The sequence below is a fragment of the Emydura macquarii genome, unplaced genomic scaffold (assembly GCF_026122565.2).
Source record: "Emydura macquarii macquarii isolate MOO-44397 ecotype Brisbane River unplaced genomic scaffold, CSIRO-AGI_Emac_v2 contig_1045, whole genome shotgun sequence".
In the NCBI taxonomy this organism is placed as follows: Eukaryota; Metazoa; Chordata; order Testudines; family Chelidae; genus Emydura; species Emydura macquarii.
Window position 1 is genome coordinate 12,624,225 of NW_027131182.1, and position 25,892 is coordinate 12,650,116.

At 40.3% G+C, this 25,892-nt stretch overlaps 1 protein-coding gene across 4 annotated transcripts in view; it reads left to right on the plus strand.

The window, feature by feature from the left end:
* RAI14 (retinoic acid induced 14) overlaps positions 1 to 25,892 on the plus strand; it is a 126,093-nt gene that overhangs the window by 71,602 nt on the left and 28,599 nt on the right. For all 4 annotated transcript variants that reach the window (XM_067545495.1, XM_067545494.1, XM_067545497.1 and 1 more), the window contains one exon: positions 6,644 to 6,774. In XM_067545495.1, the coding sequence (XP_067401596.1) occupies positions 6,644 to 6,774 (131 nt within the window). The remainder of the gene's footprint in view (positions 1 to 6,643; positions 6,775 to 25,892) is intronic.

Below are 25,892 nucleotides of genomic sequence, written 5' to 3' on the forward strand. Positions count from 1 at the left end.
CACTCCCCCTAGCTTAGTGTCATCTGCAAGCTTGCTGAGGGTGCAATCTACCCAATCCTCCAGATCATTAATGAAGATGTTGAACAAAACTGGCCCCAGGACCGACCCCTGGGGCACTCCACTTGTGACTGGCTGCCAGCTAGACATGGATCCATTGATCAGTACTGGTTGAGCCCGATGATCTAGCCAGCTCTCTATCCATTTTATAGTCCATTCATCCAAGCCATACTTTAACTTGCTGATAAGAATACCGTGGAAGATTGTATCAAAAGCGTTGCTAAAGTCAAGGTATATCACGTCCACTGCTTTCCCCACATCCACAGAGCCAGTCATCTCTTCATAGAAAGCAATCAGGTTGGTCAGGCAGGACTTGCCCTTGGTGAATCCATGTTGACTGTTCCTGATCACCTTCCTCTCTTCCAAATCCAAATGAATTCCTTGAGGACCTGCTCCATGATTTTTCCAGGGATTGAGATGAGGCTGACGGGTCTGTAGTTCCCTGGATCTTCTCTCTTCCCTTTCTTGAAGATGGGCACAATATTTGCCTTTTTCCAATCATCAGGGACCTTCCCCAGTTGCCACGAGCTTTCAAAAATAATAGCCAATGGCTCTGAAATCATATCAGCCAGCTCTCTCAGCACCCTCAGATGCAGTGCACCTAGCCCCATGGACTTGTATATGTCCAGTCTTTCTAAATAGTCCTGAATCTGTTCCTTCAGCATTGAGGGATGTTCACCTCCTCCCCATTCTGTGCTGCCCAGTGCAGTAGTCTAGGAGTTGACTTGTCTGTGAAGACAGAGGCAAAAAAGGCATTGTGTACCTCAGCTTTCTCCACATCCTCTGTCACTAGGTTGCCTCCCCCATTTTGTAAGGGGCCCACAATTTCCCTAATCTTCCTCTTGTTGGTAACATACCTGTAGAAACCCTTCTTGTTCTTTTCACGTCCCTTGCTAGCTGCAACTCCAATTGCGCTTTGGCCTTCCTGATTTAATTCCTGCATGTTCGAGCAGTATTTTTATAATCCTCCCTAGTTGTCTGACCAAGCTTCCACTTCTTGTAAGCTGCTTTTTTGTGTTTAAGTTTACCAAAGACTTCTTTGTTAAGCCAAGCTGGGTGCCTATCATATTTGCTATTCTTTCTGCACATCGGGATGGTTTGTTCCTGTGCCCTCAATAAGGTTTCTTTAAAATACAGCCAGCTGTCTTGGATTCCTTTCCCCCTCATATTAGCCTCCCAGGGGATCCTGCCCATCAGCTCCCTGAGGGAGTCAAAGTCTGCTTTTCTGAAGTTCATGGTCCATATCCTGCTGTTCTCCTTTCTTCCTTTTGTCAGGATCCTGAACTCGACCATCTCATGGTCACTGCTGCCTAGGTTGCCACCCACTTTTATTTCCCCTACCAAATCTTCCCTGTTTGTGAGCAGCAGGTCAAGAGAAGCACGGCCCCTAGTTGCTTGCTCCAGCACTTGTACCAGGAAATTGTCCGCAACACACTCCAAAAACTTCCTGGATTGTCTGTGCTCTGCTGTATTGTTCTTCCAGCAGATGTCAGGGTGATTGAAGTCTCCCATGAGAATCAGGCCCTGTGAACTGGAAACTTTCCCTAATTGACCAAAGAAAGCCTCATCTACCTCATCCTCCTGGTCTGGTGGTCTATAACAGACACCCACCATGTCGCTCTTATTGTTCTTGCTTCTAAGCTTAACCCAGAGACTCTGAACTGGCTTATCTCCAGTTTCATACTGGAGCTCAGAGCAATCATAGTGCTCTCTTACATACAGTGCAACTCCTCCACCCTTTTGCCCCTACCTGTCCTTCCTGAACAGTTTATACCCATCCATGACAGTGCTCCAGTCGTATGTGTTACTCCACTAAGTCTCGGTTATTCCAATTATCATAGTTTCTTGACTGTGCCAGGACTTCCAATTCCTCCTGCTTGATTCGCAGGCTTCTTGCATTTGTACAGTCCCTGCTCTAGTATAGAGAAGGGACTACTTTCTACATAGTGATTTAAAAGGGGTTAAGTAAAATAGTAAATAAAATATTCTTTTTATGTAGAATTGCACCTGTTGTACATTGTTAATGTGCTCTGAAACTGCTTGAGGAAAATGAATTTACGTATTTTATTAAAAAATGCTCTTGTTTTTGTTTTGTTTTCCAGAAAAATTAAGCAATCTCAGATATACTAGTATGAAAAAATGTGGTTATAGCTTCATTTAAAAAAAATCTAAAAGCATATAATTGGTAGAATTAATACAAGCTGATTAGTGCAGTGGCCCACTCTCCATGACTCACGATTGCTAAAACAAGGAATAGCTTCAGTGATGAGAAGAGAAGGCATTAATTAGTTTGAGAAACTGTTTTCACTGTGCTCATTCTGCTATCTCCAAATATTCTCTCTACCTCAACCATCTTCTTCCTTCTCCTTAAAGAAGGAAAAATTGCCCTTTCTTTTTTAAATAATCAGTATGTCAGTAACCTTATATTCTTGATATCTGTTTAATCTGACATGAATAAGTACTCTCCCTGTAAGAGGGTGCATGAATTAACTTGTCAAAGTTCAAGACTGTTTAATATTTAGGTAGTGTAAAATCATTTTAGCAGTTGCATGTGTTAATAGGAGCCATCAGGTGAACAATGCAACCTTTCTCCAATCTCATCTGTATAGTATATGTGCATACATTGTGGTATGAAAAAAGTGGTTGAAAATTGAGTATTACAAGATAAAATACTACCCTCTCTTTATAAAAGACTAACTCTATACCACGCAATGTTTTATTGTTAAACTATGCTTGGCATTACAGAATAAAAGCTGGATTCAAAGCATTTCAGATTTTATTAGTTTAAGGTCTATAAATTTTCATGCACACCTTTCACACTAGATACATATCAGTACATAATTTAGGATCCAGCTATATTGAAATCTCTGAGGTCTGAAATTTTAATGAAGGATGTGACTATGAACATGGATCCAGTGCCTCTCGCATACAATTATCATAGTGTCACCACCACGCAAGGGTGAAAATAAAGAGCTGAAATCTGGAGTAGGATTAATTGTGACTTGCATATGACAAAAGACTCCAAACTAATTGTTGGCATTTAATCAAATAACTTTTCAGTTTTAGTTACTTGCTATAGGTTAATATTTAAAACCCCTCTTTAACTGATTCTGGGGGATTTGATTATATCCTAAAATATTGAGCAGCACTGTAGCTTATATCAAGCTGCATGCTACCAAGGATTTTCAGTAACAGCCTTAATCTTCATGTTTTCCTATAACTTAGTCTCCAATAGTAGAGAACTAGAACTGGTTATTTCGGGACAGGAAAAGATCTTAAAGATTAGATGCTTTTACCTTTCTTTTGTGGAAATGTAGGTTAGTGTTTTGTGTAGCCAAGTTTAAAAGGGCATCATCAATTTAAAATCTACTCCATTTCAAAAAAATGAATGAAGTACTTACAGGTATTGCTTCTGACTTGGCCTTCCCAGGCCAATTTTTGTGACTTTACCATCACACTTTCCAGGTCTAAAAGATATCTTTTTCTCCTTGTTGTGTAAAAGATCCACAAAAGCAAGTTAACCCAGGAAACTAGGTGTACACAAACTGAAAAATAGAGAAATCTTTTATTTACAGTAATCTTAGGTGACTGGGTTTTTTTTAGTACTATTACAGGTAAATCAGAAATGTAACTTTTAGCTGGCATATCCTTTTAATTATTGATAGCCTTTATAAAAAATTCTTTGACCAGCTTCATTTTAGTCTGTTTGCTTACTGTGAAGGCTCCCATGCCATAGCATCGAAGTACTGTTCTAAGAGAGAATCAAAATTTGCTGGTGTAAGTAATGCTTTAAATTCTACAATGGAATATGCCACAGCTGTACTGCATATTAAGAGTATAATATGCTGAACGTAAATTTACTCACTAGCCATAACACTTGCACTCCACAGGCTTCCAGTGCACTCTGCTCCTTTTTCTGCTTGCCCCTTCCCTTTGACACCACTACTGTGCCCGGCCTCCCTTGTTCTGGACGCAGTCCCTTCACCTCCTGTCTGCCCGTTTGCTCATCGAAATTGCTGTCTCTGCTTGGGCTTTTTTCAGCTCCCCGTATCTTGTAGGTCTTCTTCAGACCTGATTCTTCGGTTCCCTAAAGAAATTACTTGAACTGTATTTTTGAAAACTTTGTCTGAAGTATGCATGTGTGCTGGGTCATGCTCTGTCTGATCAGCATTACATCCATTCCATTTTTTAGTATGTTTTATTATACCTAGCATGGTCCTAATTTAGAATAGTCAGAACCTTGACTCATTTTGCACAAGTCTAAACAATGAAACATTAATAGTCTGTTGGGAAGAAGCAGGCTCCGTGACTGACTGCCTATCACTGTGTAGCATTCCATGTCTAAGTGTCGTAGGCTGCAGGTTTTCAAAATGACCCACTAATATGGATTCAGTGCCTATCAAAAAGGCACCAATCTGAGGGCATTTGTGCTGAAGAGCCAGCTGTCGTTGGGGATAACCATAATCTAATTAGAGAGCCTTCCCACTGGATGTGTAACATTAGTAAAAATATGGCATTTACTTTTGTGCAAACAGAAGGCTCTTGCTAGAGTTATATAGTTCAGTGTTCTTTCTGGTCAGAAGGTGGGTTTGCCAAGGAGATTTTTGGGGTAATCAAACAGGTGTGTTTTCCCACGATCCTCCTCAGTGGCCAACTGGATCCCTAGTTCAAGTAGAGAGAATGAGGCTCTGATACTCAGTGTTGTGTTTTGTTTTGTTTTTAAGTGGTCCCTGTGCTCTGAAATTATCCTGAAGGTGCAATCTTCTGTCATGAATCCAGCTTTCAGAAAGAGAAAAGACCCCCACACAGAAAGGGGACTATGTGGATTGTTTGGTAAAGATTAAAATACTTGGTGGTCTTCTCATCTGCAGCAGTTTGGGATTCACTCCAAGGGAGAGGGCGGGAATACATCTCTGGGTTAAAGAGGTTTCCAGGTGGCAGAGGAATAAAAACGCAAAACAAGTGGTTATAATCTGCAAAGGGAGATCTCTTTGCCTATTGGATTGCTCTACTACGGGGAGCTGTAGAAAACACTTACAGGCATATGGTGGATTGTGAAGGGGGCTTTTGTTTGTTGAATCAGCTAAGGCCTTGTCTTCACTACAGAGTTTTGTCAACACATCAGGCCGGCGTACTGCTACCGCTATTGCATGTCCTCACTATGCCCCCGGTGTCAGTGCAGTACGTTCACACTATCTGCTCTTGCATCGACACGGAGCCGTGCACTGTGGGTATCTATCCCACTGTACAACTGCACGCAGAGTGCTTTGGGAAGGGTTTGCAGTGCCTCACGGGGCAGGCGCAGCTTCACACGATGAAGGTTTCTCAGTCCCATCATTCCATGGGCATCCCACTAATTAGACAGCTGCTTTTCAACTGCCCTGTCAGACAAACTGACATTGCTGAACACAAACACAAGAAGCCCACAGAAGTGTGGGGGGGGGGGACGGACAGTGAGTGTTTCCACATGCTGTCTCTTTAAATTCAAACTGCAGCCAGAAGCAGCCAATCCTGAGGCAGAAGCTGGTGCACAGACAGCTGGTGTCCCCTTGTCTTCTCCTTCACCCCCCCAGCCTAGCTCAGCAGAGACCTGTGCACCAGCAGGGGCAGGGAGGATCCGCCTCCCTCCCTGGCTCTGCACAGAGCAGGATTGATTCCCTCTAAGTTCTGCGTCTGAGGGGAGAGGAGGCTGTGGGAAAACGATCCACCTTCTCACCTGTAGTCCAAGCAGGATTGCATTTGCTGCAGGGAGCTGGGCAGTAGCTGTGTGAGCTCTCTACGCTGAGCAATTTCAAAACTTCCTGGGCTTTGAAAGAGGAGGGGAGCAGAGCGGTCAGGGTGGGCATTGTGGGATAGCTCCTGGAGCCCAGTTATAGTACACAGAGCAACAAAGCGTTAATGTAGATGCTAACTTTGCCACAAAAAGCTCTGCACCTCGCTTTGGCAACAAAATAAAACCACCTCAATGAAAGGGAGTTTTGTCGGCAGGGGGAACATTGTAGTGTGTACATCACCACTGTTTTGTCACCAAAAGCTGACTTTTTATTGACAGAACTTTGTAGTATAGACCAGCCCTAAGTATATGAATCCCAGGTAGTCTTGTCTCATGAATGGTGATTCAAAAGGTAACTGCTGGCCAGTACCGCTCTGAAAAAGAAACAATGAACTAGAGAAGAGATCACCTATAAACCACATTTAACCTTAATGAGGAGCCAAATGAATTTAGTTGTGCAGTACTGCTTTATAGAGCAATTTTCCATACCAGCACTCTCCTTTCAGCACTATGCTATATAGATTGACCGACTGGGATTGAACTAAAAAATTGCAGTGCACTGCCTTTTATCTCACTAGTTTATAAGAAATCCATCGAATCCGACTTGAGCTACTGCTAGTCCTTAATCATACACCACATGATCCATTGCAAGTTATTGATAGGCATCTTTATACAGTGCCAGCTCGTCGGTGTAGGTTTTTGCTCAGATTTTATTTTGACTGTGATAGGTGGCAAATGTATGCATAGTCATTCAGCGTAGGCATGGAAATATTTCTGGCATCATTTCTCTTACATGTTTCTTTTTTACTGCAGACCAATGAGTGGAATAAGAATGATGATCGGCTATTGCAAGCTGTGGAGAATGGAGATTCAGAGAAAGTGGCTTCGCTGCTGGGGAAAAAGGGAGCTAGCGCCACCAAACAAGATAGCGAGGGCAAAACTGCGTAAGTCTGTCTACCTTTTTTTCAGCGTCTTCAAGAAACGAGGAAGGCCGAGACCGTTAGATGCAATATTTCATTTGGAAGATGGCCTTGGTAGCACCAACTACAAAACAAAGATTAGTTTGAAAATAGTCATCTCTCCCTTCCCCATCCTAAGCACACTACATGTTAAACATTTTTTTCCTGTTCCAGAGCACTGTTTACAGTTTGCACTTAAAATGCCGATTCAGAATTTCAGTCCAGTTGGTGACATGCATCCAGATTGCTGGGCTGATTGGCAGCTCTCTAGGGAGGGGACTTTGGGATGTCAGAATTCCATGGTGCAAGCTCCAAACAGGCAGCATGGTATTTCATTAAACCTTTGGAGCTACTTGGCCTCATGCAGGTTTGGTTTAGTTACCCTGCTAAACTGAAATGGTAGTTGCTTTAATGGGGGGCTTTGAATTGTTAATATTGTAGCAGTGTTTTAAGCCTTACAAAACCTAAAACACTGGACTTCTCGTTGTGATTGGCATTTTAGAATGGTGCCTGTGCAAAAGAGTTCTTTATGTGATGACAATCCCATTTGCAGTTTCAGTAGAAAAGTAAAAGTGGCATTTGCTTTTTTCTCCTCTCCCTTTACCTTTTTTTTCCTCGTGCGAAAACTTTCTAATTTGCTAGTAGGAGCGCAGGGGATTACAATCGGGGAATCTCTGTCCCTCAGACTTTTTCATTTGATATAGTATAGAAAACTGATTTAATGAACAAATAGCTCAATGCTTGGCATCCCGTGAGTAAAAAGGCTTTTAAAGACTACGGGTGGTTGGGGGGAGGGGAGAAACATCATCCTGTCTTGGGAGAGAAGGCACAAGACCATTTATGCCAAGATCTAAAGTACTCTCCCTAGGCTGTATTTATGGAATCATGCTCTGCTTCTCGCTTGGTCTGTTTCAGTTTGCTACATCTATTCTATTTCTGTTCTGCATATGAGGAAATTGAATGATGGCAGTGACTCATAATGACTTGAGACTTTCTTACCACAGAAGTCTGTGTGTTCTAGTTTCTTCAAGTGGGCTTTTTCCACATTTTAATATGGGTTTAACTTGAAGTTGCATGCCCATTTTTCTTTTGAAACAAAGAACTGGAGATAATTCAGAAGATACAACTGAATTACTTGAACAGATACTTTTATTAGATATGTCTAATATCTTATTTTTTTCCTCAATCATAAACTAAATAAAACTAAATTTTAGAGACAGTTTATTTTTTAGAATCAACTCCACTATATCCAGTATAAACTTTCTTTTAATCAGGGTGTCAAACTGGTATTTATTTTGGTTTGGTTCAGGTTCAGTTGCATTCATTCAGTGTGTTCAGGTTCAATTCCAGTTCAAGCCACCAAAAAAAGAAATTAACGGTTTGGTTATCACTCTGAAATTTGATTTGAACCAGTTCAATCTTAGGGGAAGTAATCTCAGAAAAGAGAGCCGAAACTTAAAATTGTAATTGTTTGCATTTTTGACCATTTATTTTTTTTTTAACTTTGCATGACTTTTCCTAGTGTTTGTGTTTGTCAAATAAGCGTGATGTTTTTATGAACAATTTATTGGAGCAAACTAAAATAACATCTTCTAATATTTGCTCTGTTGTATTGAACCTCAGCAGTGAAAGGATAAATTTGAGTTTGGGACAATAGGAAAGAGCTGCCCCAGGGGTTGGGGATGGAGGGAGGAGGCCTGTCTAAGAGGGTGAAGGGCTAGGGAGCCATTACCTTTTTCCTTGGGCTTGAGGAGTTGTTAACTTCTGGGACCAGGGATCATTCATTCCACCTCTTCTCTCCCCAGGGGGGACTCTCAGAGATTGTCCCTCTATTTCTAGGGCCTCAAGGTGTGCAGTCAGACCCTAAGCTTTCTCTCTCCCTCCTACTCTTGTGGCTTGGCCTCCGTCTATTCTCATTCTCTTCTCATATTGGGGCAGACCCGGAGAGAGACCCTGCAAGTTATCACCCTTGTAACCAAGAAGATACTTGCTATGCTGTACTAATACTGAAAGAGCTACGTGATCGTCAATGAATGGAACAAACATTGCCTGGTGATTTAAAGATCTGTCTTCTCACTAGTTCTGTGTGCTCATTTACTTCACACTTGATTTAAAATATTTATGTGCAGTGGTATCAGTGAAAATCAGTGTATCTGAACAAAGGCAGGTCCATTTATATGGCTCTAGTTACACCTCATTCAAGGCCCTGCTTTCAATCCTCATTCCCCTTTAAATTGAGTGGGGAATTTAACGGACATGCTCAAGTTGTCTCCCTGCTGACCTAATGGAGAGCAACTCTGACAAACAAAGAATCGAGAAGCTGATCTGGAGAAGTGCACCATGCACTAATAGTATACTTTGGTGTGGCTTATTGTTCTTGAACTGTGGCTCATTAGTTTGTGTTTTATTTAATTTTCAAACCGTTTTTAAAAAACCTTTTTTAAAATGTGGGGTATTTGCAATGTATTCTTCTAGCATGGAAAATGCTTCATAGTGGAATAAGTGAAAACATGAGGGAAAAGGATGGGTTTTGTTCTTTAATGTTGTGTTCTGTGTGCATTTTTTCTGGCTTTCTTTTAAGGTTTCTGTGAAGTTGGCTTTTTCACAGGCATCCTACTCAAATCAAAATGAGCCGCACTCCAGAGCTTTACATTCTGTAAGGTTTAAAGCCCTGTACGTTTTCAATTTAAAGTAGACCCCAGAAATCTAGCTGCCCTTACCGCATCAGTTTGTGCCTCAGCAGTCATTTTTTACTTGCTTGGTCTTAAAATTAGAAAAGTGAAGAAGAAAATCTGATTTATTAAACAGTGCCCATTTTAGCTCACCCATTAGAAAGTGTGTTAAAAGTGGAAGGAGACCTAAAATGGCCATTGAAACAGCAGCTCTCCATTTTGGGGAAAGGGACAGTTTAAAATTTTCTTTTCTGATTCTTCATATCCCACATATCTATAACTTTTCACCACCCCTTTAACACAGTGGAAGTGTGGGTATTACATTCCTTAATGAGGATAAACTTGCCTGGGTGTCTCAGGAAAAAGGCTGAGGACAGTTGGTGATCACAGCCAGACTCCAATTCCTTGGTGTGCGTTAGCTGCTGTCTAGCAGCAGGGCTGCATGGTCTGAATCTCTCATGTGGGAGTGAAGTTATTTGGATGCATGATTTATTGATCGCTGTGAGTTTATACTGATGTAGTAACTAGTTTACATTATTAGGCTGAAGATGATGAATCAGAAGAACATAATGGACTAAATTATGTAACATTGCATAAGGGGATTTAAACACTTCATTATGATGGAATGTGCTTTAGAGTGTAACGTTATGAAGTACTTTGTTTTGCATTACAGATTTGGTTGCCCTATTGCATTTTTTTTTCCTCAAGGTGTCCCTTTCCTTGCCCCAATCTCCTGTTCTTGTTAGGGTCTTTGTCTTTGTCCTTCTTTTTGTTATTAATGGACCCATAAAAGGAAAAGAAATCATTCCGCTTGACACTGATTACATCTAAATTGGAGTACCATGTTCAGTTTTGGACATCATGTTTTTAAACACAAATTAGAGGAGAGTAATTAGTTACAAAAACTTTTTTTTTTTTTTGAAAATGAGATTTATTAAGAAATGCAGGCATGCTCCATCGAGAGATATGTCTGTCTACAAGTTTCAAGTGGGGCACTTGTAAAGAGGAAAGAAATCTATTTTCTCAACAGTCACAGGAGAAAACAAAAATAACTTAAAACTAAAGCAGGCAGAATGGATATTGACTACTAGGATGTACATGTTGGCAAAGGGATTGTGCAGTCGTCAGTTTAGGATGGTATGGAGAAGAGGACTAAATATTCTAGCCCTCGACTAAATCACCACTTAATTCGGACCATTTCCTGATTAAATTTGAGTGCAGAGAGCCATGGTTAGGTCTAGGTACTATTTATACCTGCCAAAACTTCCTCTGCATGTCAGAGGAACTCTCCCAGCAACTTATTTTACAGTTCTGTCAAGCTGATGCTTCAGGGTGGGCTTCAAAGACATTTAAGATTTTCGTTTCCTCTATGGCAGTCTTTTTTGATAAACAGATGTATGTAAATAAGTTTCATTGGGCAAATCCACCTTTTGGCATAGGTTGTCACAACTCCTCCTTGCTCCTACTTATGCTAAATAAACTTTTGGCAAACATGTTTGTAATTGACTGCTGACTCTTATCTAGAACCATCTCCAAAATGGTTCATTGTTGTCTTAATCTGTTAGATCTTGTTTTTGTGTAGCTTCCGTAATCTAAATGTTTCTTTCAGATTTGGGTGTTGACCATCTAAAGCCCTCAGAAAAGGCCCTCACACTAGGGGTGTCTTTAAACTTCATTAAAGATTAATTCATACACCAAACTTTCCACTAGACCAAGCCTGCAAATAGTTTGGTAACTTAAAGAAGCTGTTGCTGTTGAAAAATATTTGCATATGACTTGTGATGTATAAATGGCAGCACTGCCCTATTCTCAGTCTGTTTTGTCTCTATGCCAGCACGTTACTGCTAAACTTTGCTTGTTTCTACATGATACTGAGCTAGAATAGAATTAAATCCTTATGGCAATTAACTTGAAACACTAGATCTTAATAAATTTTTAGCTGCACTTGCATCAATGCACATTAAATGCTGATGATAGCAACAAGAAAAGCCTAGAAGCCTCCAAAAGTCCATTTATTTTGGGAGTGTCCCAAAGTAACAGTCAACATGAATTTGTCAAGAACAAATCATGCCAAGCCAACCTAATAGCTTTCTTTGACAGGTTAACAAGCCTACTGGATGGGGGGAAGCAGTAGACGTGGGGTAACTTGACTTTATTAAGGCTTTTGATACTGTCCTGCATGACCCCATAAACAACTAGAGAACTATAGCCTCGATATAAGGTGGGTACATAACTGGTTGGAAAACAGTTCTCATAGTTATCAGTTGTTCATAGTCAAACTGGAAGGTTGTACTCCACTTAGGAAGGAACAATAAATTGCACCCATACAAAATGGGAATTGACTGCTTAGGACTGAGTACTGTGGAGAGGGATCTAGAGTTGATAGTGGATCACGAGCTAATATGAGCCAACAGTTTTGTGCAAAAAAATAAAATAAATAAAGCTAACCTCATTCTGGGATGCATTAGTAGGAGTGTTGTAAGCAGGACACGAGAAGTAATTCTTCCACTCTACTCCTTGCTGATAATGCCTCAACTGGAGTATTATGTCCAGTTATGGGCACCATGTTTCAGGAAAGATGTAGACAAATTGCTGGCCGCTGGACCTTCTCCAGCAAAAATGATCAAAGATCTAGAAAACATGACCTTTGAGGAAAGATTGAAAAAATTGGGGTTGTTTAGTCTGGAGAAGAGAAAACTGAGGGGGGACATAAGTTTTCAAGTACATAAAACGAGGAGGGAGAAAAATTGTTCTTGTTAATCTCTGAGGATAGGACAAGAAACAATGAGCTTAAATTGCAGCAAGGGAGGTTGGACATTAGGAAAAGCTTCCTAACTGTCATGGTAGTTAAGCACTGGAAAAAACTGTCTAGGGACTCCATTGAATCTTAGTAATTGGAGATTTTTAAGAACAGGTGAAACAAACATCTGTCAGGAATGGTCTAGTTATTACTTAGTCCTGCCATAGTGCAGGACTAGAAGACTTCTTGAGGTCCCTTCCAGTCCTACACTTCTGAGTCTGATTATATTGTCAGTAATACTCAATGGAGAGATACCTCTAGAAGGTTATATCAGTGGTACCCAACCTTTATTGCACAGGAGGGTCACATAAACCTAAGCACAACCTTGTGTGGGCCAACAGATTCTGTTGTGTATGTATTTAGATAGCTTGTTTCTATGTACAGTATTGTCTGTTTAAAAACAAAGAGATCAGCGCATAAAACATGTATCAGCATTATAGAAAAGAGGAAAAAAACAGTAAAGAACACAACTAAGTTAAAAACAAATGTAAACATGATGACAAAACACTAATGAATCAGCCATTAGTATATTGTGTTGAAGCAGGCCTGGACCTTATGAAATGCTGTGGTGGGCCATAGGTTGGGCACCCCTGGGTTATACATAATTCATGTGAATCAGGACACTTGTGGCCCAAAAGCTAAACTGAAAACACAGTCACGAGCATATTCCGGGTCCGTACCTTTATACATGTGTCTTGTTCACCGTATTCATTCGTCATTGTCAGTCTCCTTTGAGCACTATGCCACTCATCCCACTCCTTCATGCAAACACTCTTTTTATCCTCTGACTTTCTGCTTCTGAAAAAGTCACTCTCTAACATACAAAAAGCTTTTGCCCCTCAAAAAGGGATAGGGCAAGAAACTCAAGTCATCATTGTTTAATTACCCAATAAAAGAGTTGGCTGGATGCAAGTGCTGCGATGATAATGGACTTTCTCTTCAGAATGATTTTATTTTGCGTATTCTCCTTAACAGAAGCAAAGGAGGAGAAGAATCAAGAATTTTTAAAACACAGATCTGCTTACCCATACAAAATCATGAGGGACACGAGAATTTAAAAAATAAATCAAGTGGACCAGTCGTTTTTGAGGAAAAATCATTTCTTATAGAGACTGCTCTTTATTATCTAAAGGGAATCTTGAATGTGTTATAGCCATAATATTTTCTGTTGGAGGGAAAAAGAAGACTTGCAGTGAAAACCAGTAAACCATTTAAGTAAATGGATGAAGACTTGGAATCAAATGTACCTGCACAGGTGATCTAGTACTGTTTTTCTCTTTTCAATAGGATATTATAACAGAGCTTTAAAATAAGGACTTTTTCTTGACTTTCTGTAAATTGACTGCATCAGTTAACAAAATTTTATCAAGTAACTTTCAGCAAATGACATTTTAATCTTCTTGTGATCTTGCATCACTCATAATCTATGTAATATGAATGTAAAAAATTGTGTCAAAAACAGGGATCTAGAAAAACGCATTTAAGAGGGGAAAGCTTAGTAAATTCAATGTAAATTTCTAAAACTTAAGTGTGGTGGCCACTTCTAAAGAACTGAAATTCTAGTCATACCGATTTTATCATTTTTCTCTGTATTATAACCCCCCCCCCAAGCTATCTTTAAGGACTAATCTTTAACTTTATATGACTAGCTCTGGGCATTGAGAGACTCCCACTATTCAAGTCTTTCATGTATGTTGCACCCTATAGATTTCATGTAGTGTTCTGAAGGTCACAATAATGTGTACTTTCCTCCAGGTTCTAGACTGACTTTTATTTTTATTTGTTTTTTGTTCCTGGATCGTATAATTAACAGCTTTTTATAATCTGTTCCACTTCATTATCAGTTAAATAGTAATTTTCATGCTCTTCTGAGGTGCATGTCTTTCTAAGCCTTGTTCCAGTGTAATAATTGAGCCACTCCTGACCCCATGGGTCAAGGATCAGATTGGTAACATTCAGCTTCAGGCAGCCTATGGTGTTTGATACAAAGCAACACCGTTCTAATAGGCCACAGTTTAAAATATTTCCAAAGGCTTATCCAGCCAAATACACTGTGCGTCAAGATTTTGATTACACCAGCTGGTTACTCCTTGCTTAGTGCTCTAATCTAGGGTGCTAACAGACATGTAAAAGGGAGCAACATGTTTATTTTTGGAGGTTTATGACTCACTAAAATGAAGTCCCCCCACGGTAGACAACTGGTGACTGCTTATTTACCTGGCTTGTGTTTCTCTTAATGTTTCACACTAGCTTCCTCATGGTGGTTTTCTTCTTTAACAGTAATGGCAAAATCTCACTTGAAAATAAATGAGCTCTAAATTTTCTATTCTGTCTTGCATACCACCCAGTTCCATTCCCCTTCATCTCTGAAAGATAGAATAAGGTGTTGTCTGTAGTAAAATGTAAATTAAATCTTACAATCTAAATAATGCAGTTATTGAGAAATAGGACAATACCTTTACATTTACTAACTCTGTTTTTAAACTTAACTGAAGCAAGCAAACTTTTCATGAAGTAATCTGGAAAATTAGTGATGCCATATAATTTTACCCATCCTTTTAGGGCTATTTCTTCTGTAAATAGTAAGAGTTGGCATTGTGTCCAAAAAAAAAAAAAAAAAAAAAAGTTTAAATTTTACAGATAGTTCTGAGCTGTTGCTTTAAGTCTGAAGCATTTGGAATTTAAAAACCCAGTACATTTTAAACATGTGTTCCTATATCGTAGTTCAAAGAACAATACATGTTCCTGGGATGCCAATTTACTAAAAGTCCAATAAGAACATCCATGTTTTCTCAATTCTCTTGGTACCAGATGCAATTCTTAACAGCCTGTTAGATTTCCACACAATAAAATATTTTAGATTCCTTTTCTACTGAGTGGTTCTCACCCTTTTCAATACTGTGACCTTATGTTACAATAGAATGGTTTGGGATTCCCTTCTTGTGATCTCAGGACTTAGCCATAAACAAGGGGAGACTGGTTGTGACCTCTTAGACCTGTTCATGACCGCCATGATGGTTGTAACCCCTACTTTGAGAACATATATGTTAAGACAGCAGTTCCCAAACTTTGTTGGTTCACATATTGCCTTCTTTAAAAACTGTTGTGAAGTCAGAGGATGGAACATCAAAATTATGCACCACAGTTTGGAAACCCCTGTGCTAGGAGAATTGAGTACTGCAAAAGCTAAATATCTGTCTGAGCTATGTATGTGTAATTAATGTCTCTGGAAAAAGCACAACCAGAAGGAAGAATTTTCATGTTGGCCTAGAGGTGAGCAGGAAATGCAACACCCTCTTCTAGGGTCCTAAACATTTCCAGGGTGGGGTCAATCTGATGTTTCTTGGATTTGATCCCACTTCCAACCCCAGTAATACCAAAGAACAAAACCAGTGTTTCAAATCTGCAGCTTTTTTAATTCCCTCTAGGGAGTGCCTTTTCTGTTCTGAGCCCTGATGCTAGACTTCAGGAGATTCTTTATCACTGCCAAAAGTGATAGAGAATCAAATGGCTTTAAAAGGATAATCTGCAGCAAACTTTTTGATTGATTGAAATTTTGAACTCTTGGGTTTACAGTAAATGATAAATGTATCAGAAGTTCTCCAATCTCAGATGTGCAGTGGGAGTCAATAGTAATGTGGCAATAGGCCCTGCCAAAGAAAACTTCATGTAAAAATGGGATTGTTGGATCACTGCTTGAGAGAAAAATAAGGCTTCTGGGATCCCCAAAACCTCTGAACAGCAGCTGGGAAGATATTTTTGCCAAAAGTGAGGGCTAAGATCAGGAGTCTACAGCCTGCCAGCTCCTGCACTGTATGACGCCATCCCCTCCCTCCCATAAGAAAACAGCCCTTCAGCAGGCTTTCCTTCATTAATCTCCTGTACCTTGATGTGTGGGTGATTGAAACAAGATTCTTCATGCTACAAGGCATGGTTGGAGACAGTATAAACAAACAGAATTCTGTGAGTCATTCCAGATTATTTATTGTTGGTGAAAAGGAGTGTAGGGCTTTCATTTGCATGAAGAGGATTTTACATACTCAGGGCACTTAGTTCCTGCTCCCTGCTAAGGTCAGGGGCATCACTGGAAGCTGCACTTGACTTCCAGGAAAACCAGTTCATGGAGCAGCTCACTGAGTCCTGGATGGATACTGACTTATTGCTTTGAGAATTGAGGGCAATTTTGAATTGGGTTTGAGAGCTTTAGTAGATGTTCTTTCAAAACTTTGATCCTGGTACCTATCTATTCACAAGAATACCTATGTATTCTTCATGAGCTTTAGTCCTCAACTACTTGAATATTTGTTCTGTTCTTCCTAACTATATGCCGTCTTGTACTCTTCAGAGGCTGAACTGGGGTACACTCTAGACACAGTTAAGGTTGGCAGAAAGCAATTCAAGTTAAGAGTTGCATCGAAATTTCATGAGACTTGAGTCTCCTTCTCCTATTGCCCCTACTGAAAATCCCAACCTAAAACCTCACAATATTAAAGACAATGAACAAAAATAAACACCAGTCTCTAAATATTTAGAAGCTTAGGGTTGGTTTACGTGAGCAACTTATGTCGGTATAGTTACAACGCAGTTATACCAAATTAACTCATGGTGTAGACAGCACTATGTGGAAAGGAGGGCTTCTACCACCACTCAGGGGTGGATTACCTATGCCCTCTTGTTGGCGTAGGTAGCATCTTCACTGAAGCATAACAGCAGTGCAGCTGCCTCAGCTGTAGCATTGTAAGTGTAGACAAGCCCTTACTTTCCCTCTCCTGTGACGTGGAGGGAAAAATAATTGGCAGCTCCTCTGTAAGTGGCGTCTGCTTCTGTTTGACAAAAGTCCTCCATCACCTCACCCATTCCTTATTACAGAGGGAGGGATGAGTTATAGAGTTGAAGCTACCATACTGCTTTCTCTTCACAGCTTCAGCTTATCTATCAAGTGACAGAACAGCTGTGTGCTAACATTACTGAAGTCAGCATAGCTCCTGCAGCCCTCTTTATATTTTTTAAATATTTACAGCTGCAATGCAGCCTGTAAAGGAAGCTCAGAACAAACACTGTTTAATTTCATTTATTAACTTCAGTGATGGAATGCTTTTTAAAATAAATATTTAAAATTCATGAGATACTCCTCCATCAATGTATAAAGGTGTTGAGATGCCAAATCTGAGGCCTAAAAAAACCCCTCCACCAAAACTCAACCTCTATCTTAACAAATGTTCCTTAATTGTTCTTCAAAAGCTAGTATTTGCTCTGTTGGGTGCGTGTTGTGCCCATTATGGAGTGCCTGCTGTTTATGAAAAGGCCACATTTATCAAATGCACTCTTGAAAAAAGATGAAGTGAACACAGTGTGAAATTATGGCCTTTGCTGTAATAAATATTTACAGTGCTATATGCAACTAAATTGAATTCAGTTTGAAAAACAGAATGTTAATGAATCTGTTCACGGACCTCACTTACGGTCCTTTCCTGCCGTGCCTTTAAGTGAGATCATTTTAACATTGGGACATTTGTAATGAGGGAAGTACATGTTTTTTGGAATTAACTGATAATGTCCATAATGGAGCAATGTCTGTAGGGAGGATGATCTGTGTGTGTGTATCTCATGTATTTTAATTTGTTTTGCATTAATAGACTATCAAGTCATATAAAATTGCAGTATTTACTATATTAAGAATCAGAAGGGAGTCTATTAATAAAGATGCAGGATTTTCCCAGTAAATGGTGTAATTGAAAGTGACTGGTCACTGGCCTCTGATTGTGTGATGCTGACAGGATTCCAGAAAGACTACAAATGGTAGAATTTCTTCAGCAGTTATGTGTGTTTTCTCAGGGGTGCTGCTGTTCTAGAAATGCACTCAGAGGAAGATTCAGTGGCATTAACTCTGAAACTTCCAGGTTTTAACTTTTAGTGTCTGGATTGGGCAAAGAAGCCATGTTTCTGTTTTGCTAAATGATGATGTGTGTATGTAAAGCAAATAAGGTTCATATGGAGTGCAACAGTTTGCTAAAGGTATCAGATACTAAGCTTTTACAGTATTTTTGTTTGGGAAGTTGGATCATTTAAGTAAGGATACAGTAAGAAGCTTGTTGGTGTCAAGGAAGCTTAGCCTGCCAAGTAACTTTTAACCTAGGTGCCTTCAGAGTTTTGATCAGGTGTATTGATTTCTGAAATAGTTTTGTTTCAAAATTCTCCTGTTATTGACATTCAGTTTGCAGTGCTCCACAGCCTAAAAAGTATGAAAAAATGTACAAAGCTTCCTTATTTTAAGGGTATTTACAAAGATGTGTGCAATTGAAAGGGCTCTGTAGGGTCACTAAAGGAAGGAAGAAGTACTTCTCCATTCTGTATGCCTTTAGACTTTGGGTTTTTCTCCCATGGTTTTGTCCACCACATGTGTAGGTTAGAATCAAGATGTGTCACATGCCCCTTGTTTAGGGTACTTTGTATACTTGAGGAGCTGGGGAGGAGCTTGCTTTCATCTTTGTAAACTACATAAATGCTAACCCATCAAAATAAAAATATTCCCCAATATTTTAAGAATTCTTCCTTGACTGCAGTGTAATTATTGGTCAGGACACTTCTTGTCAAGGAAGGAGGTCTGGATTGGACTTGCTGTTGATGGATTCCAGGCACTTATTCTCACATGCCAAGTATGCTGCCCCAGATGCATTCCTAGTTTTGTAGTCCTTTCTTATGTTGATGGGCCAGGTCAATATGGCCAGATCTCTAAAATGTTGTTATACCCTAATACTTGCCATCTGAATCTTGTTTGTGTTTCAGTGTAGAACTAAAACAATACTTGTTTGATTATTTTTGGTCCTGTTATTGAGACAGAAGTTGTAAAACTTCCTTGTACCAAATTCTAGGTCAGATGAAGAAAGAAGGATAATAAGTCCATGGAAAGTTCAGGGGTTTTATGGTTTGTTTTTAATCCAAGGATGCCACTAAAATATAGAAAAGCTCTTCCCAATGCAGTGAACAAGTTGGAGAAACAGTTAAATAAGGAGTGCAGGGTGCTAAATTTTTGGGTAGGTAACTACTCAGTCTGGACTGGTACAAGTTAGGACTGGGGAACTTTCATTTCTATATCTTTATCACCATCACAGAGGCTCCAAGCTGTGCTGTATCTTTATTTTAACAATCATGTTTGTTTGTGTGAAGGTATTTCTCGTCTGTCAGGAAATTGTAAATCGAGTTGTTGGCAGGCAAGTCATGCTTTTTGAAAGTCAACAAAGATTTGACATATACATTAGGAAAAGAGAGAAGAAATGTTTTGCTTTGGGCAGAGATGTTTTTACTCAGAATAAACCTTAACAATAAGTCTAAGTGAGTTCACAGTGTACTTCAAACAAGATTGCATTTCATGTATTTTTCTGAGCCCTTGGAAGAAAATGGCTGAGAACAATGGTGCAGTTTGCCCAGTATCAGACTCTGCCATGATATTGTATTTACTAGCTTACTAGTCATTTGGCATCTACAAATCCAGAATGTTCTCAAGCACTTTGAATTTTGTGATGTCATCCCATGCCACTTTAAGGCCATGGAGGAATTCTCATCTACAGAGAATACTAATTCTACCAAAATAAATCTGCTTTGCAATTCTCTTGGGAGCCCTGCTCTCTGAGCATCCTTTGTATCACCAGGAGTACAAGTACTTCCGAAGACATACATGTTAGTAGAGTTCCTTGTCAAATCTTAACTGCTCTGTAAGTGGAGTAGTGACAGAACAATGCTCTTGTCAGACAGCTGGGACACATTCTGAGGAGGTTGGTGGTTACCATTTTTAGCTTTATTGAGGCTAAATTGACAATATTTATAGCTGATAAAATAGTACTTGCCGTAACCAGCCCCCTTATCACCGCCTCTTCCCACACACAAGGCTGATTGCATTTTTTTCTGATTTAGTTTCAGTGTCTGAAGTTTAATTTGTGCCTCAAATTAAGACCTAATATTTATTATACCAATTCCCCTGTATTCTGTTCTATTTGTATGTCATTTTCCTTGCATGTGTGACTTGTTTTAAATTGGTTTTCAAAGGTAACCTTTGATAATCAAGGTCTAGTTACTAGGAGGTGGCATTGTAAGTGGTTAAGCAGGGAACTGGGATTCAGTAGACCTGTGTTCCTTTACCAGCACTGCTACTGACTTGCTAAATTTGCTCGGTCAAGTGCTGGTCTCTCAACCTTTAAACCTGGATTAATTCTACTATCCTACCTTTTGGTAAAGTTCTTAGAGATCCTCTGATGAAAAGCTCTGTATAAGAGCTACATAATAGAAAATGCAGTGCTGTCACATGTACTGTACCAACATTAATCAGTGTTATACTTTCTGGCACTTGGATAAGAACTTCTGTTATTTCTCATTCTTGACCTCCTACAGAGATCAACTGTAGAATCAACTTTAATATCTGATCTCTTTCTTTTTTCTTTTCCAGCATGGGGGTAGACTTCCTAGAAAGAGACCTATTTGATCAGACTAGTCTGATTCTATGACCAAAAGTATAAAAATCAGTCAAATTTTGATGTTTCAGAAAATGGAATTTCCATTACTGCCTATTGCCACTGTGTATATCTAGCAATTCTGCTGCCTAAACTGCCAAGTGTAGGTGGCCATTTTGTTGATGTAGTTTGGCAACTAAACACAAATATTTTTTTTCTTCAGTCCACACATTTTAGTTATTGTGTGTGGGTCCCTGATTCAGAATTAATTATACTGAGCTGAACTTTCATCCAGTGTTTCGGTACTGCTGTTGCTTTCTGCTTTATCCAGACCCTGCTTGAATTTTGCTGTGTGTTGCTCTCTAGGTTTTCAGAATAGCCAAGCTTTATGTTAAGCCAAGCCTTAAGAACGTCATTTTGACTTTAATCTTGGGTACTGAGAGTTGCTAATGGATCAGTATATTTTCAAAATGGTAGAAGCACAAACCGTTAGGTGTTTATCCTCCACTGCAGGATGGATTCCAAATTGTGAGTTGCTTTGTTCCTACGTTCAATAGGAAGCATCTGTCTTCATCTTCCCATTGGGAGGTCAGTTCTCCTGTGCTGAAGTTGGAAGGCTGGGAGCAGAGTTAACAGACTTCATTCCACCCATGTTAACCCTCGGAAATGGGTTGCACACAGCAAAAAGGAGCCCTGCCTTAGTGAATTCCAGAGGTGTCCATATGTCCAGCCACAAATCCTGGTGGCAAAAGCTATCTCTTATGTATAGAGAGAAATGGAATGAATGTGTGTGAGAGAGCAGGATTTGAATATGATATGCAGCGAGAATCTGACCTTCAAAAATGTGGCCACTTCTCCAAGTCAAGCCTCACAAGTTTGTTTTTCTTTGTCTGTTTGTTTTAAATTCATTTTGCAGTCAGGAAGCAGGAATCAAGTTTTGTTTGCTTTCTTTTAAAAGGAAGTTTATTCATGAAAGATGCAAATAAAATGCGACACTTGAAGGCTCCCAGACGGAGAGGACTCCAGCACCTGGAAATAGGAAGCTTTTGTCTTGAATATTTTAGGAAAATTTTTACAGCCTGTAAAGAATTATTCTGTAGCAAATAAAATCTCTGCAGCCTCTCTGCTTATTTCTACACTTGGGAATCTTCTCTCTTGCTTGACAACACTAAGATCCAGAAGTATCCACTGTTCAGCAAAGCCTGTAATTTTCATTTTTAAACTAGAATGTATCGCTAAACCAGCAAAATTATTCCTTGTGGGCAGAGTTGTTCTGCCTTAAACCTGACTTATTGATTGGTTTGACCCAACTGGATGATGTCAAGAGACTCTCTCTATCCACAGTTGAATAAAATTGAACTCCTGCAGCATTAAGTTAAAGCACTGTCTCCTTCAGCATTAAGTTAAAGCTCCTCCTCCTCCTCTCTTCTTATGGTACTTCGCAGGTATGCCCCCCCCCACCCCTTTACACTTCTGCTCTGATTACATCATGTGCCTCTGTGTATACTTCTCTGTATTTTCTTTTTCCTCATGTGATCTGCTTCATATAGTCTTTCTACACATCCCCATAGGCTTACAGTAGGCATCTACCACACGTTAACTCTTCTCTTTTTAAATTCCACTGTTTTTTTGCATAGCCTTTCTGTGAACTTCCCAATAATGCCTTTGCATCTTTTTGCACCCAAGCTCTGCTTTACCTCAGTCGTCAGATGTTGACCATAAGCTGGACTTGCCAGAGGTCATGACCTAAACGTTCAAAAGTGACTAGTCTGTTGGTAGCCCTAATTGTTGGGTCTCCAACCTGAGATTCCTTCAAAGACGTACAGAGGACATGTGCTGAGCATTTTGTGAAAATACGGTCCCATCAAAATGTCTCAAGTTGGGTATCCAAACACTGAAGCAAAATCACTCATGAAAATTTAGGCCTCTAGCTTTTTAAGACACAATCTGTAACACACTATATAAATAATAAAAGATTGCTTTTTCAATTTCAGGTGGAGATTTTACAGTTAAAGATCTAGCCATTAGAGAAACCCTCTTGCTTGAGGTGCTTAAAGGGATCAATAAGTATACAAAGCCACACTGACCTCTTCAGTGAGGAATGAAAAATTGTAGCAAATTCAGCAACTTCCTTTTCTTCTGACTCTTGGTTCCTTTTTTTATTTGTAATTTAAATGTTGTTCTTTGCTGAAAACTTGCGTGTGTTCACCATATAATGTCAAAGAATGTAACGAGCTTAAAAAAATTTATCCTATAAGAATTTCTTTTGGCACTTCATGTTTAAAGTATCTGAAAACTTTAATGTAGATAAAGATACCAGAGTTTCCATATAGAGGAGGGTTAAGGTCAAAGTGAATACCTGAAGTATTTTCCCACAAATATTTGTTTGAATAATTGAATTTGCTTTGCCTGTGTTTGGCTTCTTGATCAATTTTCACCAATATTTAAGGAAATAAGTCTGCAAGCAGGAATATTTGTGGAAAGAGTAAATTTTACATAACTATTAAAATATTCACAATACAAACTTAGAACAAGTAAATGTGAAGATTCACCCAGAAACCTGGATGATGGCTCAAATTTCAAAATATTAAGCATCTGAGCCAACTACAAACTCAGAATTACTTATAGGCATTCAGCAAATATTTTCAAATAACTAAAATCATAAAGAAATATAAGCTGCTGACAGAAAACTAGCAAACAGGTAAAATCTGTCTAATTATTCACTATGCATTATTCTCTTAGCTTTGATAATATTCACTTCATATCCTTTGTCAGTTTTTTCTTATACATACAGATTACTTGTGCACATTCTTTCCTTTCCTCACAAAGCCACCGTCTCAATTTAGTTTGATACATCTTCAAAATTAAACGATTTCTTGATTCATTCGCTGCATGCAAGATCCTTGGCATCCATGTAAGTCATGGCATGTGGAGGTGTGCTGTGTAAGTCATGTGCACCAGTAAAGCGCTGCAGCCTGAAGGGGTTTGTTTTCCCCCCTCTCACTTACTGATTCTTTCTCTGCAGTCTGCTTATCTAAATAAAACAAAACTTTTTTTTTATGCACTTGCGTATTTTTGTTACATCTGGCACAGTCCCTTATGCAAACAGAATCTGGCTGTAAATTATAATGTCACTGATTTAGCCAATTTATTGCTATACAAGTGTTTATGATTGTGACAAATAGTGTCCAAATGTAAACAAGCCAAATATGTGCTTCCCACATTTTCTAATCTTGGGTAACTGTGATCTAATTGTATATTTACACCAATGTGTTTGACTCGACTCTAACCATTTGCAAACCTCTAGAACAGCGGTTCTCAACCTTTTTTTACCGAGTACCACTCGGGTCAAGTCCGGTCAGGTAAAGTACCACTTCACCTAGCTGTACCTGGCCAGAGTGGGACTCGGTAAATAGGTCAAGATCCGTGGAGGAATCATTGCCCTCCGCCGAAGCCCTGACGCCGTTTGACCATTTTCGGCGGCAGGGTGCTTGGGGCTTTTCGGCGGCAAGGGGGGAAGAGTCAGCGGAAGGCGGTTTGGCGGTGAAGGGGATTTCTAAGGGGGGGGAGAATTCGGCGGCGGCAAGGAGGGGAGTATGCGGCTGTTGGCTTTTTCGCCCGCGGCAGGGGGGGCCATTCAGCGGCGGCAGCCTTTTTGGCAGCTGCAGTGGGGGGGATTCTGCGGCAGCGGCGGGCTTTTTCTGCGGAGGCAGCGGGCTTTTTCGGCGGCGGAAGGGGGAGTACTTCCACTGCCAGGCCCATTCTGCCAACCTAACTTGCTGGAAACATCAACTTACTAAAAACCACATCCGTGAGAGGCATAGTGCTAAAATCGAAGTGGGTGAGTTGAATGAGCAGCAGAGTAGGCAGAGCATTGCATAAATTGACATCGTTGGGCCTCCGGGAGGTGTCCCACAATGCTCCGCTATGACCATTCTGGACATTGTTTTTAACTCTGCTGCACTGCAGCCACATACACAGGAAACAGCCCATCCTCTGGTCAAGCCCTGGAAAATTTTGAATTCCTATTTCCTGTTTGGTCACCATGGAAAGCTTGCCAGCACAACTGATCATGGTGACTGCACGTCCTGAACGTTCCAGCCTGGAGTAGATCTGAGGTGTTGGATCTCATCGATCTGCGGGGAGAAGTCTGTTCAGGCTCAACTCCGACCCAGCAGAAGAAACGTTGATATCTACAAAAAGATATTGTGGGGCATGCTGGAGGAGGGGCACAACAGGGACATGCAGCAGTGCCATGTTAAAATCAAAGAGCTGAGGCAGGCATATCAAAGAACAAGGGAGGCGAACAGTCATTCTGGCTTGTCACCAAAAACATGTTGCTTCTATGAGGAGCTGCATGCGATTCTCGGCAGTGACCCCACCAGTGCCCCTAGACACAGTGTTGAAACCTCACAGGAGTGCTGGCTCAATGACGATGAGACTGTGGATGAAGAAGAGGAGAACGGGAGGCAGGCGAGTGGGGTATCCAATCTCCCTGACGAGGAGCAGCCCAGCTGGACCCAGGACATCATCTTAACCAATCAAGGTGCCAGGGAAGGCACATCTGGTGAGTGTGTAATATAAATCACCGTGCTGGGGTTACATCCTCTGTTGGGTTCAGGTTAATACAAAAAAAAATTTAGATGTGGTGGGGATGGGCTTCCTTGTTGGTGCTCCAGTTATGCAGAGGGCTGCTACGGGAAAAGACTGTTTATGTGCACAGGGATGGCCCAAGAATCCTCCATGGATATCTCCATGAAAGTTTCCTGGAGGTACTCCTGCAATCCTTTGCAGAAGTTTCTTTGGAGGACAGCCTTATTTCTTCTACCCCGATAGGACACTTTCCCATGCCACTCTGTTGTTAAATGTGCTGGCATCATCGCAGAACAGAGCAGAACAGCATAAGGACCAGGTCTGTACTCAGACGCTTGCAGCAACTGATCCCTTTCTTCCTGTGTTGCCCTCAGGAGACTAATATCACATAGGGTCACCTAGGGGAGATGGTGCAAGTTTCCAATACCTGTGCTCATACCGAAAAAGAGAGTGTGTGTGATCACTCGGGACAGTTTCTTGGCTTTCTCCACTGCATGTTCCCTGATATGAGGTTGCTTTGGGTGTTAGGGATCCAGGAATGAGTGGCCATATGTTTTCTCCTGGCTGATTTCATCACCACCACCCCTAGGGCTG